This window comes from Siphateles boraxobius, unplaced genomic scaffold (assembly GCF_051911475.1).
Source record: "Siphateles boraxobius isolate OS27281-9 unplaced genomic scaffold, OSU_SipBor_1 30, whole genome shotgun sequence".
Taxonomy (NCBI): domain Eukaryota; kingdom Metazoa; phylum Chordata; class Actinopteri; order Cypriniformes; family Leuciscidae; genus Siphateles; species Siphateles boraxobius.
The window spans coordinates 412,326-431,816 of NW_027508920.1; the positions used below are offsets into that span (position 1 = coordinate 412,326).

The 19,491-nt window shown below is 40.6% G+C and overlaps 1 protein-coding gene across 1 annotated transcript; it reads right to left on the reverse strand.

Annotated features, from left to right (window-relative positions):
- Positions 1 to 3,485: 3,485 nt before the first annotated feature.
- On the reverse strand, positions 3,486 to 7,485 carry LOC143757166 (extracellular calcium-sensing receptor-like). The gene is made up of 6 exons (XM_077248113.1): positions 7,277 to 7,485; positions 6,728 to 7,016; positions 5,889 to 6,644; positions 5,597 to 5,824; positions 4,817 to 4,940; positions 3,486 to 4,676 (listed from the first exon to the last, which is right to left on the reverse strand). The coding sequence occupies exons 1-6, from the start codon at positions 7,483 to 7,485 to the stop codon at positions 3,766 to 3,768; spliced, it is 2,517 nt and encodes an 838-aa protein (XP_077104228.1). The 3' UTR covers positions 3,486 to 3,765.
- Between the last annotated feature and the right edge of the window lie 12,006 nt (positions 7,486 to 19,491).

A 19,491-nucleotide genomic window follows, 5' to 3' on the forward strand; every position in this document is an offset into this window, starting at 1 on the left:
ACTCGCGGGAATCAGCAGTTCACTAGCGGGCACCGTCATTGAAGAGGGGGGCTGGGGTCACGGACACATAGTCGGCGCCTTGTTCCAGACCGTAACCCTCAGGTCACTCTGGCCACCCGCCGAAGATCGGGGGGTGGATGAGGGGACTCTCACTCTTGCGAGTTCACCGAGTCTCGACCTATTTATGACGCGATGATCACGTTCCCTTGCGAGAACATGAGTCACCCACGAGCGCTGTTCAAGCATGATCAAACACACTAGACAGCGCTCGTGCCCATCAGAGTCCGATACCAGTCCGCTGCAACCAGAAATGCACGGGCGAGCCGTCTTTAAAAAGACGTGCCGCGTGCGAGCTCTTTTATGAGAGGAGAGAAAAAAACTCCGCGATGTTGAAGCGCACAGGGAGACACACACACACTGGCAGATTACTGCACAGATCAGCAGGCACTGTGAGCTCGCTGCAGATCGCCGTCACACCAACACCGGAGAGAGAAGCTCGTCTCGTAGAGCGAAGTCAGAGATGACTGTGGAGTGAAGAAATGCTCTTGGCTCCGAAGCGAAAACATATCTGCCTGTTGCTGGCGTCCTCCTTTTATACCCACGAGGTGGGGCGGAGTTACGTCATGCAAATTCCGCAGACCCATGGCATTTCTTTGCCATTGGCTCGTTTTGTAATACTCGAAGTCGATAGGTGTTCTAAGCGAAACCCCATTCGTCGTCATCCGACGTAACTCGGAGTGACAACGAAAGGGAACTGGGTTTTACAAAGACTTCTGTGATGGTGACTATTTTAGAGATCACCCCCTCTTCTCTGAAAAACCAAAGTCTCTTCAAATACAGATATTCTACGATGATTTTGAAGTGGCAAATCCACTTGGATCCAAACATGGTATCCATAAGGTTGGAAGTATATACTTTGTTTTACGAAACCTATCTCCAAAGATAAACTCCGCTCTTATGAATATTCATCTTTTAGCACTTTTTCATACTGACGATGTAAAGAAGTACGGATTTGATTTAATCTTACAGCCCCTTGTACGTGATCTGAAAGTCCTTGAGTGTGCAGGAATTAAAGTTCCTTTCTCCGATGAACCAGTTCACGGAACAATTGCACAAGTAACTGGAGACAATTTGGGATTGCACACATTACTCGGGTATGTTGAATCTTTCAGTGCAAACCATTTTTGTCGCTTTTGTCTAGTAGACAAACAGACCTCACACATGGTTTTTAGTGTTGATGATCCAAGAATAACATTACGTAATAAAGCACTGCATGCTCAGCATTGCAATGACCTCATGGTGGATCCTACACTGCCATCCACATTTGGAGTTAAGCGACAATGTTTATTCAATGATCTACAGTACTTTAATGTTTCTGAAAATTATGCTGTAGACATTATGCATGACATATTGGAGGGAGTGGGGCAATTTGAGATGAAGTTGCTGTTTGCTTACCTCTCAGACAACAAAATCATATCCAAGACAGATGTTTGTAACCGAATATACTCGTACAATTATGGCTTTGTTGAAAGAAAAAATCATCCAACCAGAATAAACTTAGAGCAGACTGGAAACGGAATTGGTCTCAATGCCATTCAAACTTTTTGCTTAATCCGGAATATGCCCTTGATATTTGGAGATGTTTTACAAGAAGGTAATGCCCACTATAGACTCTTGTTGCTTCTGTTGCAAATTATGAACATTATATTTTCTCCAGTTGTTACTGATGGAATGACAGTATGTCTGAAGCATCTCCTTGTTGACCATCATCAACTTTTCAAAGAGCTTTACCCACATTGCAGAATGATCCCTAAACATCACTTCATGATTCATTACCCCAGAGTCATTCGAAAAATAGGTCCAATTCTACATGTTTGGTCAATGAGATTTCAAGCCAAACATAGGTTTTTCAAGAACACAATCAAAAATTTCAAAAACATAACCAAGTCATTGGCCCAAAAACATCAGATGGCTATAGCATACCATTGGGAATCAATGCCATTTAAAACTATTGACTGTGGGCCAGTAAAAACTGTTCAGCTCATTGACTTGCCACATGGTGAGATGATTGCAGAAGAACTGCAGGTTGACTTAGACTGTGAAGTTGATCAGACTTCTTGGATCACTTGTTTTGGAACTGAGTATCGTCCAGGCCTTTTAGTTTGCACAAACAAAGAGGACGATTTGCCTGTATTTAGTCAGATAAAAGACATCATTGCATTTAATAGTGAATATTTTCTTGTAACAGAGGACTTTCAGACACTTTGTTTTGCAGAGCATTTTCATTCCTTTCATGTGTTACAGGGAAATGATAAGAATGTTTCCATGCTTAAAGTTGATGAATTGCACTTTTTTAAGCCGTATGATCTGCAAACTACTTATGGTTTTGATAGAGATTATCAATATGTGGTTCCTGTACATGTGTTTGTATGAGTTTGTGGTTTTTAACATCCATGTACATGTCCAATAAAACAGACATAAAAAGCACTGACTTGGAGTATTTTTCACTCACTGAGGGTGTTCTAGGTTTACAGTGCAGGTGTTCAAAAGCACTAAAACGGTGTCAAAAAGTGCTAGTTATAAGAGTGCATTTTAACTCTCCAAGTGTTCAAATGTAACTCTATTTGGAGAGTATATATTTTACACTTTTTTCAGTGTTTACTGAACACCGAACTCTTGGACCTATATATACACACTGAAACCAGTGTTCAATGTACTCCTATAGAGTACATTGAACACTCTGATTTTTGCTGTGTGTGTATGATTGTCAACAATGTGGCATTATCTAAACATGAACTGTTGACGAAACACGTTCATGCCAAAAAACGAATGGGAGTGAGCAGTATATACAGAGATCTTTAATTCGCGATCAACCTCGTTTTATGGTAAGGTGAATTCAACAAGGCATGCTGTGTCTTTGAAGCAATAAAGGCAAAATTATTTGTTACAGGTTTTTTTTTCGTGATTTGTATGGATGACACGCAGTGACATATACAGTATTATCAGCTGTATGATGTGTTTTTACCCTGAAATGTTTCATTTCGAGAGAGACCCGGTGGGCGCAGTGAGGGAGACAAAAAAAGCTTTCTTATCAAAATATTGGTTTTTTTTATTTTTATGAAACTTACGCACATTCATGTGTTGTTCTTTCCTTTGATATGTTGCATGTTCAGATATATTAGACAAATATTCTGGGGACCATGATTATTTTTTTGACAATATCAAAAACGCTGGTGATTGCTGGCAACTTTTTTTATAAACACTGGTGGGGAAAGAGTTAAATATATTTCTGGGTTAAAGTGACTCAAAATAATGGAGCATGTCATAATCACAAAATTTATGAAACTGTTGTGTTCACAATGTTGCTTAATTAGCCTACTTTACTTTTAATGTAATAGCTGTCACAGATACAGAAGGAGACAACACAGATAAGTAGAATGTCACTGGTATTTATTTGCAGGAACAGGGAGTGATAACAGGGGAGAATCAATGGTGAGTATACTGTGGTCATATAGTTAGAATCACACTTAGGTGGATGATAATAGGTTTCTATATTGAGAAAACACCCTTTGTACTTTGAGACTTTGGGACGACCTTTATTCTTCTTTTGAAATTGTGATTAAAACGTTTTTCAGGGTCATTCTACTGAATGTGTCAAAGCATTTATGTGTCTGTCTGTTTTTATTCCCTTTAATGACTTGTATTTAAATCTGTTTGTTGAATAATCAAATTACAATGTTAATATAGACATTTTATTTTCTCTCACTATGTTTTGGACGAAACCTTTCCCATCATATGCTGTTTTGTATTTTGTTCAGGCTTAAGCAAGATTATATAACATTTAGGGGCAAATATACAGGATAGCAAACCAAAGCTTGAGGCTAAAATGGCAAATATCTCCACAGCTACTGTAAACTTTCCAGGAGAACTTACATAAGAAGGGATAAACGTTATCCATACAGCACAGAATATTATCATGCTGAATGTGATGAATTTAGCCTCATTGAAGTTATCAGGTAGTGTGCGAGCCAGAAAAGCTAAAATGAAGCATAAGACAGCCAGTAGGCCAATATAACCCAGCACAGCTGAGAAACCTATTGTAGATCCCAGACTGCACTCAAGAATGATCTTTTCCTTATAATATTTCATATTTTTGTAGGGAAATGGAGGAGATATTGTCAGCCATAGGACAGAAATTAGAACCTGTATAAGTGTAAAAGCAAGAACACTGAGTCGCTGTTGTGTAGGCCCAAACCATTTCATGACATTACTTCCTGGAAGTGTAGCCTTGAAGGCCATTAACACCACTATTGTTTTCCCCAGAACACAGGAGATACATAGGACAAAAGTGATCCCAAACACTGTGTGACGCAACATACAGGACCACTCAGTGGGCCGACCAATGAAAGTAAGTGAACATAGAAAACATAGAGTCAATGAGAAAAGCAGCAGGAAGCTCAGCTCTGAGTTGTTGGCTTTTACTATGGGGCTGTCATTCTTGCTGTAAAACAGGATGGCCACCAGCACAGTTAATCCTACTCCAAACAGTGAGAAAAAGACTAGAACTATACCCATAACTTCCGTAAATGACAGAAACTCGACAGCCTTTAACACACATGTATTTTTCTCAGCATTAGACCAGTAATCCCCTGGACACTGCTTGCAGTTATTTGAATCTGGAAAGGAAGTTGTGATCACTGTAGTTATAAACCAAACGGAAAAAAAAGGGTATTTATGTAATCCTTTGCTAGAAGTTTGTATGCAGAAAAAAAACTAGCCAATTTTCTTTGAAACAAAGAGATGAGTTTAAGATTACCTGTCGTATTACTGATTTCTCCTTCTGCACATGGAACACAGTCATAACAGCAGACAGGTCTTCCTTTCTGTGCAGCCTTCCTGGTGCCTGGATGACAGCTCTCACTGCACACAGACCTTGGCTTCTACATAGAAAGATACATTGTGCATAGCTATTTAAATGTAAATGATTCAATATTACTGAGTATTGAATATTTGAATAATTAAAAAATGCAAATATGTATAACTATTGTGGGCTGATGGACAGTGAAAATGTTTTGAAACAAAAATAATTTGAACGTGGTGTTACAGAAAATCAGCACCAGCAGTACCATAGTACTGTCCCTTTGCCCAAAATATTCTCATTAATGCTCTCTGCTGTTACTTTTGTCTACTTGATCAAACCTTTTGGTCACTTTGCCTTTTTGCTGAAAAATGTGCCAATCAAAGAGAATATTTAATTAGGTCCATCAAGAAGTATTGTAATGTTTGTTCTCCAATATGTTCAGTTGATTCTTAGAGATTTCCTATTAATTTATTTTACATTTATTGGTAATAATATAATTTACATACTGAATGTGAAATGTGTTTTGTGTAAGAACTCAAGGTTGGAGCTAAACTCTTCAGGACAATGGCCCTCCAGGATCTAATCAAACACAACTAAAAGACCTAAACTAAGTCTTCAAACAGTTTGAACAGGTTGCACTGTTTATTTATGTATGTTTTCCCATCTGATAACCTTTGTGTCTAGGACTTTTCCCCTCAGTCTCAACAAACCCTCTAGTATTTTATTGTAATTTACCTCCAGCTGTCCCCCAGCCCAGATTATGTTTTCAGTGTTAAGCACAAAGCGCTGGTGAGGTGGTAGTGAGGCATCATAGTATCCCACAGTTTTAAACTGGACTGATCCGTCTGAGACCTGCTGCCAGTTTATGACTTCATATTGAGCTACTGCAGCACCAGTGCTGTCAAACCACACACGATCTCCCATCTTTACAGTGAAATTTACCCTTTTTAGAGCCTCAACAACCTATTAAGATAAAGGCATATTAAACATCTCACTTTCGGTGTATAACTCTTTTTTATTGTATTACCTGCTGAGGTTGTATTTCCATGTGTTTTTCACAACCTTCCTTTTCTTTACACTTGAGTAGACTGTGTAGTGAATGAGCCACAGCATATATTGCTTTGTAGACATTGCTTGCATATCTTTGTTCAGGCACATCTTCATTGTCACTTTTCAGCGAAAGCAGATCCTGATATATGTTGCAACTTAAAGCATATTGAGAAGAATTTCTCTCAACCTGTGAGCATGGAAAATCTGTGTCCCAGAATGATTTTATAACATAATCTGAAAAACCTTCAATATCAATTTTTGTCACTGCAAATCCCAGTGACCCTCCCAAAACATGAAAGCTATTTGAACTGATCAAACTCTTTGCAGTTATCCATGCCTCTACTCCAATCATTTGACGGTCTGTAATGTTGTTAGTACTTAGCTGCTCAAGCAAATTTTCCATTTCAAAACTAGTAAGAAATGCAACAATCACTTTTGCAGTGCTATTTTTAATTGTGTCCACCACTTGGCGAAGTTTTTCAGGCTCTGTTCGGTAGAATTTCACAGAGTACTCCACACAAATCCCCTCTTCCCGAGCTGTATTCAGAAATATGGCCATTCCATTGTTTCCATAGTCATTATCACTGTTCACAGCTCCCACCCAAGACCAGCCAAAGTGCTTGATTATGTATGCAAGTGCTCTGCTCTGGTGGTAATCACTAGCAATAGTCCTGAAGAAAGAAGGATAATTTCCCCTGTTGCTGAGACATTCACATGTTGCTGAGTGACTTATCTGAAAAAGAAAGAACAAGAAACAGTGGTACCATCATCAGTTTACAGACCTTCGTTAGACTGATTGTGTAGGTAGACCCTTACCACTGGAATTTTAAAAGGTCCTGTAGTTCTGGAAAGAATCACTGTGGCAGAAGACTCTGTTTCTCCTATGATAGCATGTATAGGAGACTGTCCATTGCATGTGTCCTCAGATGCAAATTCTTCACCATTCATTAATGATATAGTTGCACTCATGGAAGACAGTCTTGAACCACAGGTATCATAAATTCTATAACCAATTGAAACATTTGGAAGCAAACTTGGACTTTTGTTAATCTCATGAATGGCAAAGGTCATGGTCTGAGCCATCCTAAAATCTCTTAGATTTACACTGTGAAAACATTTAACAAGTAGGCTAAATACCCAAAAAACAACAACAAATAAATTTCAAACAAATAAATGGAAAAGTAAAGTAAATTTGTATTTTACATTTTGCATTTGTTTCATACATTAAACTTAACATTCCAGATGTCATGGTAAGTTGCTGCTATAAATTTATACATTTATAAACATTCATTGTAGCAAATGTAAATGATCATATTAAACGTATTGTCCCCTGTATTGTTTTTCAACAAGTTAAATGTAGCAAACCTGGAGCATGATAGCGACTGAGGTTTTAGTGTAAACTCAAATGAAGGTAGTGTTTCTATGCTTCGGATTGGAAAAAGTGCTCCAATATTTATATCTCCATCCTTCGAAAGCAGTGGGTACTTCGGGTCTCCCATCATTCTGCAAAGATGCTTTTCTGCTTTTACCTGAAGTTGAACTAAAAGCAGAAGTGTGTAAAGAAAGAAAAGCATCCCAATGATTGATCTCAACTGCACATATCAAATGCAATTGACCAAAAATAATTTTTTACTTTTATAGATATAATTAATATGGATGATTGATTATGGACGTAGCCAATGACCTCACAGGATAAGACATGAGGCAGGTCAAATTGGGGGTGGAACAGAGTCTAAGTAATATGATGGATGTATTATCTCAAGCAAGCAAATTCAGTCAAATGTAAAATTGTCAATAGTGAAATATTCACTTTTGTTCGGTGCAATCATATTTGCATTACCGAGTATCTAATAATGTTTTATAATTACCTAACCAGTTTTATGCCTCTCACTTCTTACCTCTTATTTGTTTACTATTTTCCTATAGGTTTAGGTACCTTTGTATAAAAATAAAAACTTCTGGTAGAACAGATGCACATTCTTATTTTATTTGGCATATTAGAGACAGACTAATATACATGATCAAAACGATTAACTTTCATCAGCTTGTTTCTAAAAAAATAGCATGTGAGCACTGACTATTGGTCAAGATATTCTTGTCCTAAATTCTAAGAGATCCAACAACCATATCACTAAGTTATATCTTACACATTAACCCTTAGGTGTCTACGGTGTTTTTGAGGTCTTTGAGATGTTTTGACATGCCCTGACATTTGTGCTTTTTCAGTTGGTTATAAAAATATGAATGGCAATGGTGTCATTACACAAACAGGGCTACCATAATATGCGAGCAACATGTATGTACATGTTCGTATTGATGAGAGAATAATGTTTATGTATGGTTATTGAAAAAAACAAAAAAGAATATATCTGCGAGCAGCGATGACGGGCCCAAGCCGGTGGCACCGCCACCTCGGTGCCTTTAGGGTAACTGTGCACGACGGGCAATATGAAGTTAAACCCGGTAAAAGAACCATATCAAAGTTGTCTGAATAGGCCAAATCTACTGCATCATGCTGAGATCCATGAGATCATTTAAATTTAGATGGAATGGAATGTCATAGGTCAGTTTGAAATTAGTGCAAAGTTATCTTTCGCAGCTCAAAAATTATTTTGTCCATAAGTACAGTATATATTTTAAGTTTTTTAAAAATATTTTTATTAATCTAATTATTAAACTAATTATATAAAACTATTGTCAGTGCACTACAAAGAGAGAGAGAGAGAGAGAGAGAGAGAGAGAGAGAGAGAGAGAGAGAGAGATAAAATGCTTAGCCTGTTTAGGTAGTTGAGCCAGAAGATAAAAAAATTAACACAAAAAAAAATCTAATTTGTAAAAAAAATTTTTTTAGATAATGTCAAAAAAAACATTATATATATATATATATATATATATACAGACCTGCTAACCTGTACGCATTTTGCCTAGTGGGTACGCATTTTGACCTCAAACTACGGGGGTACGATTTGTCTCTCTAAACTACGCAAAAAACTGGTGACGCTTCTGTTCATGCGCAGTCCTCAAATCAAGCAACAGCAAAAGAAGCGGAGTTCGACCAATCATAGCGCTGGGTTCATTCCCCAAATAGCAAGCGGGGAGGATTGACAGATGCGTAAGGCCTATCACTAAAAAGAGTGAAAATCGGCAGCAAGACCGATCCTCTTCCACTCCCGCGGCCCGACGTCTGACTGAGTTCATAAGCGAGGACAGTACAGTAGTCACAGCACTTCTGACTCCTGAAGGTAAACGAGCTGGGGTGGATGTGGAAATTTGAAATATTGTTTTTAGTTAACTTAATCTGGATTCGATGATCATACGGGAGTGATCACATGGATTAAAATACTCCTTCATTCATGGTCACTCAGATAAGAGGAAAACATCATTCAGCCATGCAAATTATAAAATGCTTAAGTATGCATTTTAAAACTAAATGAACAATAAATCTAAATAAAATTAAAATCGCTTTGGCTTAGTTATTATGAAAGTTTTGTAATTTGTGGATTACTGATAAGCACGAGTCTGGAGAAACAGGCATTTATTTATTTATTCTCAGTGTTGAGAAACGTAGTCTTTATGTGTTATGTTATTGTTAATAATAACTAAAGTACCTAATTATGTTACATAATTATCTTGTATGAATACTAGCGTATTAGTTACTTATGGATTAAAAAGTACTGTTCTATCAGTGCTGCTCGAGCTCTCTCTCACAAACACAGACCGCGCACACAGAGAGAGAAGATAATTGTAAATTGACGGGCTAAGTTTAAATTTTGTTTTTAGGTTGTGTTTTTTTTCTGTCAAAATGTCAAAGCATTATGTATTATCCATCCGTGTTTTTAAAATTCGTTAAAAGACAGACGTTTTACTGTTAACACAGCCCCATATTTCGGATTCATCTAAACTTATATACTTGATATTCTTTTTAGAATAAGTGATTCGTTTTGCTATTATTGGACTCCTGTCTATTCATTGTCAACTATTTTCTATATGTTTGTATTGGCTAAAATATGTATAAAATATACATCTAAAATATGTTTGTATTGGCTAACGTTTATTCAGCTAATGCGTGTCCTGTTTAAAATGTGCAATGTTCAAATGCAAAGACAGCACGTCACAAATAAAAGTCCTTTTTCCTGTGTGATTTAGTATCATATTTGGATATCGGAATAATAAATTAAGTAGCCTATCTTAAATGTACACATCTATTTGTTGTTGTTCTTTTACTGTTTTCTAGGGGTTTCTTAATTTTAGACTAGTTATTAATCATGAATAAAAAATGGCCAAAAATATGACAATATTTTGTTATTGTATCAAAATTATTATACATTATTATTGTTATTATAGTGCAGCTGCAGCTTACATGGCACCCCAGACCATCACTGACTGTGGGTACTTGACACTGGATTTCAGGCACTTTGGCATTTCCTTCTCCCCAGTCTTCCTCCAGACTCTGGCACCTTGATTTCCAAATGACATGCAAAATTTGCTTTCATCCGAAAAAAGTACTTTGGACCACTGAGCAACAGTCCAGTGCTGCTTCTCTGTAGCCCAGGACAGGCGCTTCTGCCGCTGTTTCTGGTTCAAAAGTGGCTTGACCTGAGGAATGCGGCACCTGTAGCCCATTTCCTGCACACGCCTGTGCACGGTGGCTCTGGATGTTTCTACTCCAGACTCAGTCCACTGCTTCCGCAGGTCCCCCAAGGTCTGGAATCGGTCCTTCTCCACAATCTTCCTCAGGGTCCAGTCACCTCTTCTCGTTGTACAGCGTTTTTTGCCACACTTTTTCCTTCCCACAGACGTTTAACAGACGAGACTTTTCATGATATGCTAATTTTTTGATATAGGAATTTTGGGTTTTCATGAGCTGTATGCCAAAATCATCAGTATTAAAACAATAAAAGACCTGAAATATTTCAGTTGGTGTGCAATGAATCTAAAATATATGAAAGTTTAATTTTTATCATTATATTATGGAAAATAATGAACTTTATCACAATATGCTAATTTTTTGAGAAGGACCTGTAAATGTATGTGTGTGTGTGTGTGTGTGTATGTATATATTATATTTTTCTGAAGGGACAAGACAGATATAATTGTACTTGCCCGACCTCTATTCTCCGAATGATAGTGGATAATAAATACATTACTGATAGTAACAATGTTCTGCTGTTGAGGATCGCACCCTCTCGAGGAGAAATCTATACAAATGAGCAGTTAACAACATTGTGCCTATAAAATTCAATGTGTGGAGTTTTTATATTTTCAAAATATGATACAGTTAAGCAACCTCCCACGACGAATGCTGTTTTCATGAATACCATCACAACTGAAAATGTGACATTGATTTCATACAACAGTTCAATAAACAGATCAAACTAAGTCACTTACATTTTAGATGCAACACTGACTGTTCAAGGGGGCGCTGTTGAACCCCCGCCACACCTGGGTACCAGCTTCAGCCCAGCTCTGATGACCGCGGGTTCTGACCTGTGTGCAAAATTTTTAGTTTTCGAGCATGTTAAGGGCCCCAAAAGTGGTTGATAAAGATTGATAAAAAATAATAAATAAAATATAGCTGCAAGCAGCGATGATGGGCCCGCCACCCCGGTGCCTTTAGGGTAACTGTACATGACGAGCAATATGAATGTAAAACACAATAAATGTAAAAGAACCACATCAAAGTCGCCTGAATACGCCACATTTACTGAAGCAGCTGGTGCCACTATGACCGTGAACCACAACAGCCAGATCCATGAGATCATTTAATTTAGATGGATTTCATGTCATTGAATGTCATAGGTCACTTTAAAATGAGTGCAAAGTTATCTTTTGCATGAGGACAGTTTTTATCTCAAGTTTTTTTTTTAATATTTTTATTAATCTATTATTAAACTAAAATAATACTTAATACTTAATTTAAAAGTATGTTGTCAGTGCACTACAAAAAACTGGTTCTATGACTTTGTTAATCAAACTTATTAAGAAGAGACAAGGCCTAATACAGTTCGCATCCTTCAATGCAGGCCAATGCACACAGCAATGGAAGGGTTAAACTCTTGTCAGAGGGTAATTTACAACTGAATCCCCCCCCCCACACACACAAACACACACACACAGAGAGAGAGAGAGAGAGAGAGAAAGAGAGATAGAGATCAAATGCTTAGAATAAACATTTTAAACACAAAAATAAATAAAAATTCTAATTTGGGCCCAACAGTTTTATTTTTATACATATATATATATATATATATATATATATATATATATATATATATATATATATATATATATATTTTTTTTTTAACTTTTTTATTTTTTTAAGGGCTTTTTTGAATGGACAAGAAAATTAGAATTTTACTTGCCCGAACAGACAAGTGGCCTGATTAGAACGCCAATGACAAAAAAAAATAACTAGGGAATCACTAAAACAAGAGATTATTCTGATTTTATTACATTTTTTGTAAGTTGCGATGGATAGTGTACATTTATTACTGATGGTAACAAGGTTGTGCTGATGAGGCTCGTGCAGCCTCTCGAGGAGAAATGTAAACAAAAAAGAAACTCAGTTAACAATATACTGCCTATAAATTTGTTTTTGTTTTTTAAGAGTTTTTCTATTTTTAACATATGATAGCCTACAGTTAAGCAACCTCACATGATGAGTGCTCTTTCCTGAATACCATCACGATTGAAACTGTGACATTGATTTGATTCATCAGTTCAATAAACAGTTACAATTAAGTCACTTACATTTTAGATGCAAAATTGACTGTTTTTGTTCAGTTTCAGCAGCGAAAACAGTCAAACAAAGATCACAGCAGAACCATCGCGCATCTCACAGAAACGTGTTTTCTAATTACTGAATGATTCAGCATTTTGAACGAATCGGTTGACTCAAAGATTCAATGATCAATCCATAAACATCTGTCCTTATTCATGAATGACTCAGTCGTTTGAACGAATCGTTTGAATGAATTGTTTGAACGAATGAATCAATGACTCGCTCATTAAGACGGTAGCCTGGCGACACCTAATGGCGGTTTAGTGTTATGTTTAAAAGTATCATTCTTTCCAACGATTGTTAATTAACGTATATTTAAAACAATCTCATAACATTATTTAATGCATTGTTGTTTTTCAGTGTAAAATAATTAATTTGATCAGCCCTACCTAGGGTAACAGCCTATGTCTTATTATTCTAAATAACTGAATTTATTGATCAAATTTAGAAATTAAAAATGAAAGATGAAGCATAAATTTAATAAGACTAGACTAGGGGGTGCCCTGCAGATATTACAATATGTAGATTTAAATATATAATTTCCCCCAAGCGTCGATTTGGTGTGTGTGTGAGTGTGTGTGTGTGTGTGTGTGTGTGTGTGTGTGTGTGTGTGTGTGTGTGTGTGTGTGTGTGTGTGTGTGTGTGTGTGTGTGTGTGTGTGTGTGTGTAATAAAATAATTTAGTCACTACAATTAAAACCTGAACGTGTTTGCTTAATAAATTGTGAGCTGAACGAGAGTCGCAGCAAAGATCAGTAACAGGAGTCAAATTTCATTAATCACAAGAGTGAAGAGCTCACTGAAAAGATGATGACGGAATATTTTATGTAAAAGCGCCTATTTAAGCGAATCTATCATTGTACTCTTTTGTTGTTGTGTTTTCCATGAAGAATAATAGGCTATTGAACTCACAATTCAAGCAATCAGCCCCCGAAATGGCGCTAATTTTAAAATGACACTAAAAAGGGCACGGCTGCACAGGCATTCATAACGGTGTGCGTCCACGGCAGAGGCGATTTCTTTAAGACTGCAAGGGAAGCTCAGCTTCCCCTGTATACTGTCAAAAAAATAATGGTCAAATATATACTATTGTGTTAATATTTTATTGACTAAAAATGCGTTAGAACAAGTTAATCTCGAAGACAAGTTCGTTCAGAATCAGCAACGTATAGCAGGTCGGCTGACTCGATTTCCTTCTCATACAGTCTCGTAGCATCACAGTGCATTTCCCTATGGCATTTCCCCATTGAAGCTGACTGTCCATTGACTTCAATGGGGCTGCTTAGAACAGTTTTTTTCAGTGCTTCGAAACTAGACGGTCATTGGATAAATGCTGCGATTATGTCCCGCCCACGGACGCTCAGCGTCTCTGGGGTGAATAGAGAAGTGGGCTGGCCTGGAGTCCGGGCGTCTGCGTGATGATTGGAGGATCTGTTGAAAGACTGCATCTCCTTTTGACTGACAGCTATTTTGTACTATAAGAAGTCGCTGAAGCTATTCGTGCTCAGTCCCATTGCGGATTTCTCAAGTGTAGTCAAAAGACAAACTGCTGCAACCTATTTCTTGATATTTGCGTGCGAAATTGCCAATTTTCATTTATATATTTCACAGTTACACACCACATCCCTTGTTTGAGTTTTAGCGAGTTGTAGGATTACAAATTTATTTAAATGTTTAATTTAGATTTCCAATACAATAGTATTTTATATTGAGAAAGTTTAGAAATGATGAGACCAGGAAATCTCTGCAAACGGTAGGGGTTCCCAGCGGGATATTCCTGACTGTCCCATCTCAGTACGAGAAGGCTAGGCTTTTCCTGTTCTCGTTGTTTACCGGGTGAAGAGTCATGCTGAGCAAGTTTGAACACCTGTTATTTTATTACTGAGACCATTTGTCTCATCTCAGTACGAGAAGTCTATGCCTTTCCTGTTCTCATGTCTCAGCTCATTTACATGCTTTGTTCATCACAATGTAATCCCTCCCCCTTGAAATGTATATATGAACTCAATGTATACTGCCTTTTTAGACTTCACTTGACTTGGGTACGGAGCAGACTACAGCAAATAAAGAATCCTGCTTAAATAAGTCTCCTGGTTTTCGCTTCTGAGTTTTTCTACACTGAAGAAGGAAGAAGTTTACAACAGATGGTGCCGTGACCCGGATGGAGAAACTGAAACTCAACAAAGAATGAACTTTTGAAACTTCAAAGCTCAAAGATCTAAACAAAGATCTGACTTTCCAGTTCCAGACTGAATCTTTTGAATCCAGAAAGATCTCAACAAAGCTGCCTGAGTTCGCGAACTGAATCTCAACAAAGATCTCAACAAAGCTAACTGAGTTCCAGAACCAAGCTCAACAAAGATCTCTGACTGAATTTCCAGACGGAATTTTTCCATACAACAAAAATTTGGTGAGTTTCACTCGATTCAAAGAACCGTTGAAAAACCAGTAAAAATTATCCTCTGTGCCATCAGAGAAGAAGTTAACAGACAGCTGTAGGGTTTGTTAACTAAAGTTATCCTCTAAAGTTGCTTTAGAGATGAAATGTAGCCTCTGTTTTTAAGGCAGGGAAGATTAACGTACATGTTAATACTGTTTACCCTCTGCTTTGCCAGGGAAGTGTTTTATCCTCTATAAAATTAGGGAAGCTTAGCATCAAGTGCTAATATATTGTACCGTCTGTTTTCAGGCAGGGAAGGTTAACATTACGTGTTAATATTGGTGAACCTCTGTTCAAACAGGGATGTGTTTATCCTCTAAAAGTTAGGAAGGTGAAAGATCCTTTGCATTTCCTTTTAGAGAAGATTAGTGTAACGTGCTAATATTTTGTGTGTTACCCTTTGCTCTGGGCAAGGAAGGTTAACTGTGTTATCGAGTGTAGCCTCTTTTGATCAGAGAAGATTTAGTGTTTTTGTTTGTTTTATCCTTTAAAAGTTAAGGTGAAAGATCCTTTTGCATTTTTCTTTTAGGGAAGATTAGTATAACCTACTGTAGCGGGCGCTTGGGGAAAAAGGAGAATAAAACACGTAAGTGGTTAAACCCAGAGGGTGTGTTTTATTTGTTGTGCAATAGTGAGGGCTGTAGGAGTATCGGTGCTCTTGTGCTCCTGTGGTGAGAGTGCTGGAGAAAGTGGATTGAAGACGGCAAACTTCAGCCAGACAGCAGAGAGTTGGCTTGTATGGCAGAGAGTTTGTCAAGGCTTCCAGGTTCCTTCTCATTAGTCACTTTCTGTAAGAAACAAAGGGATAAACAGACGTTAGTGAGTGTCTGGGAGATCACACAACCCACTTGGCCTTTCTTCACTGGTGTTTATATAGCCCCAATGATGAATTGGTCGATGGCCGTCAGGTGTGTGTGTTGATTGATGGCCAGCTGCTGTGTATGTGTTGCCAGCGGCGACTGATGTCGGGATGAAGAGAGATAGCTGTCAGGTGTGTGTGTTGATTGCTGGCCAGCTGCTCTGTGTGTGTTGCCAGCGGCGACTGATGTCGGGATGACAGTAGTCCGCCACATTCCCCCCCCCCCCCTTTTGTGTGGAGCCGGACTTCCTGTAAGTAAGGGCACAAGTTAGTGGAGGGGGGGTGGGAACGACCCTTGACAGACCTGACCAGCCCGAGAACATCCTGGACAGACCATCAGCATTCCAGTGAGATATTCCGGCCCGGTGTTTTACCTTGAAGTGGAAGTCCTGGAGTGCTAGGAACCACCTGGTAACCCTTGCGTTGGTATCCTTTGCTTTGGACATCCATTGGAGCGGTGCATGGTCGGTCACTAGGGTAAAAGAGCGCCCTAGGAGGTAGTAGCGTAGCTCCAGCACAGCCCACTTTATAGCCAGTGCTTCTTTTTCGACGGCAGCATACCGGGTCTCTGGAGGGGTGAGCTTTCGACTGATGTATGTCACAGGGTGTTCTTCTCCATTGATAGTCTGGGATAAGACTGCTCCTAGCCCAGTATCAGAGGCATCGGTTTGGACAGTGAAGGGATGAGAGAAGTCTGGGGTGTGCAGCACTGGAGAGGAAGACAAAGCGGCTTTTAGGTTTTGAAACGCCTCCTCTGCTGCGGGACTCCACTGCACCTTGTCGGGTTGGCCTTTCTTTGTTAGGTCTGTGAGCGGAGAGGCCAAAGAGGAAAAACCCGGTATGAAACAGCGATAGTACCCTGCCAACCCCAGAAATGCACATACCTGTTTCTTGGACATGGGCCGGGAGCATTCATGGATTGCCTTTACCTTGTCTTCCTGTGGTAGGATGAGGCCCCGGCCAATTCGGTACCCCAGGTAACGTGCTTCAGAGAGGCCCTAATGACATTTCCGGGGGTTGGCGGTGAGTCCAGCTTGACGCAGTGTCGATAGCACCTCCCTCAGCCGAGTGAGATGGTCCTCCCAGCTCTCCGAGTGGATGACCACATCATCCAAATAGACGGCAGCGTATTGTTGGTGGGGCCTTAGAACCACATCCATCAATCTCTGGAACGTAGCGGGAGCCCCGTGCAGGCCGAAAGGAAGGATCCGATATTGCCAGTGCCCTGAGGAGGTGTTAAAAGCAGTCTTCTGCTTGGAATCTGAGCTTAGGGGTACCTGCCAATATCCCTTTGTGAGATCCAGGGTGGAGATGTATCGGGCCCTCCCTAGTCGCTCAATCAGTTCGTCCACTCGGGGCATGGGGTAGCTGTCGAACAAGGAGACGTCATTCAGCTTCCTGTAATCATTACAGAAGCGGAAGGTGCCATCAGGTTTCGGGACTAACACAATCGGGCTAGACCAGGGGCTGTTTGAAGGTTCTATGACCCCCAGCTGGAGCATCTTCTGGACCTCGTCCTCAATGGCTTTTCGACGGGCAGCCGGAACCCTATAGGGCCGCTGTCGGACAATGACACCAGGTGGGGTCCGAATCTCATGGGAGACCACTGTGGTGTGACCTGGAAGATTCGAGAAGACATCTTTGAAGCTGTGAACCAGGGACTCAAGCTCCTTTCGCTGATTGGCCGAAAGCTGGTTCCCGAGCTCCACGACGTGTTCGTCCTTCTCTGCTAACAGGGCCATGGCAGTGGGGGCTGTGACCCACTTTTTTAAGAGGTTAACATGATAGATCTGCTCTGGCCTTCGTCTCCCATGTTGGCGGAGACGGTAGTTCACAGGGCCGATCCGCTCTATGACCGTGTAGGGGCCTTTCCAGGAGGCAAGGAACTTGCAGGTAGTGTCAGGAATCAAGACAAGGACCTTGTCCCCAGGTTGAAACTCACGGGGTTGCGCAGGCCGGTCATACAGGCGTTGTTGGACACGCTGGGACTCGAGCAGATGTTCCTTTACCAGAGGCATTACCTTGTCAATTCTCTCCCTCATGTTACGGACACGCTCAATGACGGAGCGATGGGGAGAGGGCTGTTGCTCCCAGGCTTCTTTGGCGACATCGAGTAGTCCCCTGGGCTGGCGTCCAAAGAGTAGTTCAAAGGGGGTGAAACCAGTGGAAGCCTGGGGGACTTCCCTTATTCCAAAAAGCACATAAGGCAGCATCCGGTCCCAGTCACGCCCATCCTCAGAAACCACCCTCTTCAGCATCTGCTTTAATGTCTTATTAAATCGCTCCACTAAACCATCAGTCTGGGGGTGGTAGACTGAGGTTCGAAGATGTTTCACTTTTAGTAATCTGCAGAGGTTGGCCATTATCCGGGAGACAAAGGGAGTCCCTTGGTCAGTCAGGATCTCTGTAGGAATCCCAACCCGGCTACACAACAGGAAGAGTTCTTGGGCGATGACTGCTGACGTTGCTCGTCTGAGGGGGATGGCCTCGGGATAGCGGGTGGCATAGTCAACAATTACTAGAATATGCTCGTGACCCCGAGCTGACTTGGGCAGTGGTCCCACGAGGTCCATCCCAATATGTGTGAACGGTACATCAATAACAGGAAGCGGAACCAGGGGGGCCGGGGCTGGCTTCTGAGGGGCAGTTCTTTGGCAGACAGGACAGACTTGGCAGTACCGTCGCACATCCGCATTGATTCCTGGCCAATGGAAGCGGTCCCTGAGTCTTTGAAGAGTGTTGTCCGCTGCGAGGTGGCCAGCCATTGGGTGTGTGTGAGCCAAAGAAATCACCATATCAGTTTTCCCCCTTGGCAGGACTAGGAGCTCCTTCTCTTCTCCCCTCCTGGTGGCCACGCAATATAACAGGCCGTTCTTTACCACAAAGTGCGGAGAGGGGTGGGGAGGTGGCATATGGTCCTTTCCTTCTAAAACTCTGATCTGTTTCCAGCAGTGTTGGAGTCTGTCATCCTCGCGCTGCTCTCTGGCCAGGGAGCCCCCCGTTGCAACCTGCTGGAATAGATCAGAAAAGACATCCAGGTGGTTATTAGTTGACTCACCCGCTCTCTCACTTTCCGAGGCTAGGTAAGCCTGGTGACCGCGTGGCTTCCTGGGCCCTGGGGGTCCTTTCCGGCGAACAGGCTTCTCTGGTCGTCTTAGTAACTGGTCAAGCCCCGGCCAGTCTCTCCCCAACAGCAGAGGAACAGGAAGATCCCTGATGACACCCACCTCAATCGACCAGGTACCTGGCGCAGCTGGAACAGAGACAGTGCAGGCAGGGACATACTTAGTATCCCCATGGACACAGGTAATGGGAAGAAGTGCTCGGCCTGGCCTTTCTGGTCCGAGGAGCTGAGGCTGGATCAAGCTCACGCTGCTTCCTGTGTCAAGAACGGCCCAAACACGGCGTCCGTTGATTTGAACTTCTCGCTTGGGGGCACCGTCTGGGACATTGTGGTGAACAATGCAGCCCGCCATCCAGGCTTTTCCCACTGGTGGACCT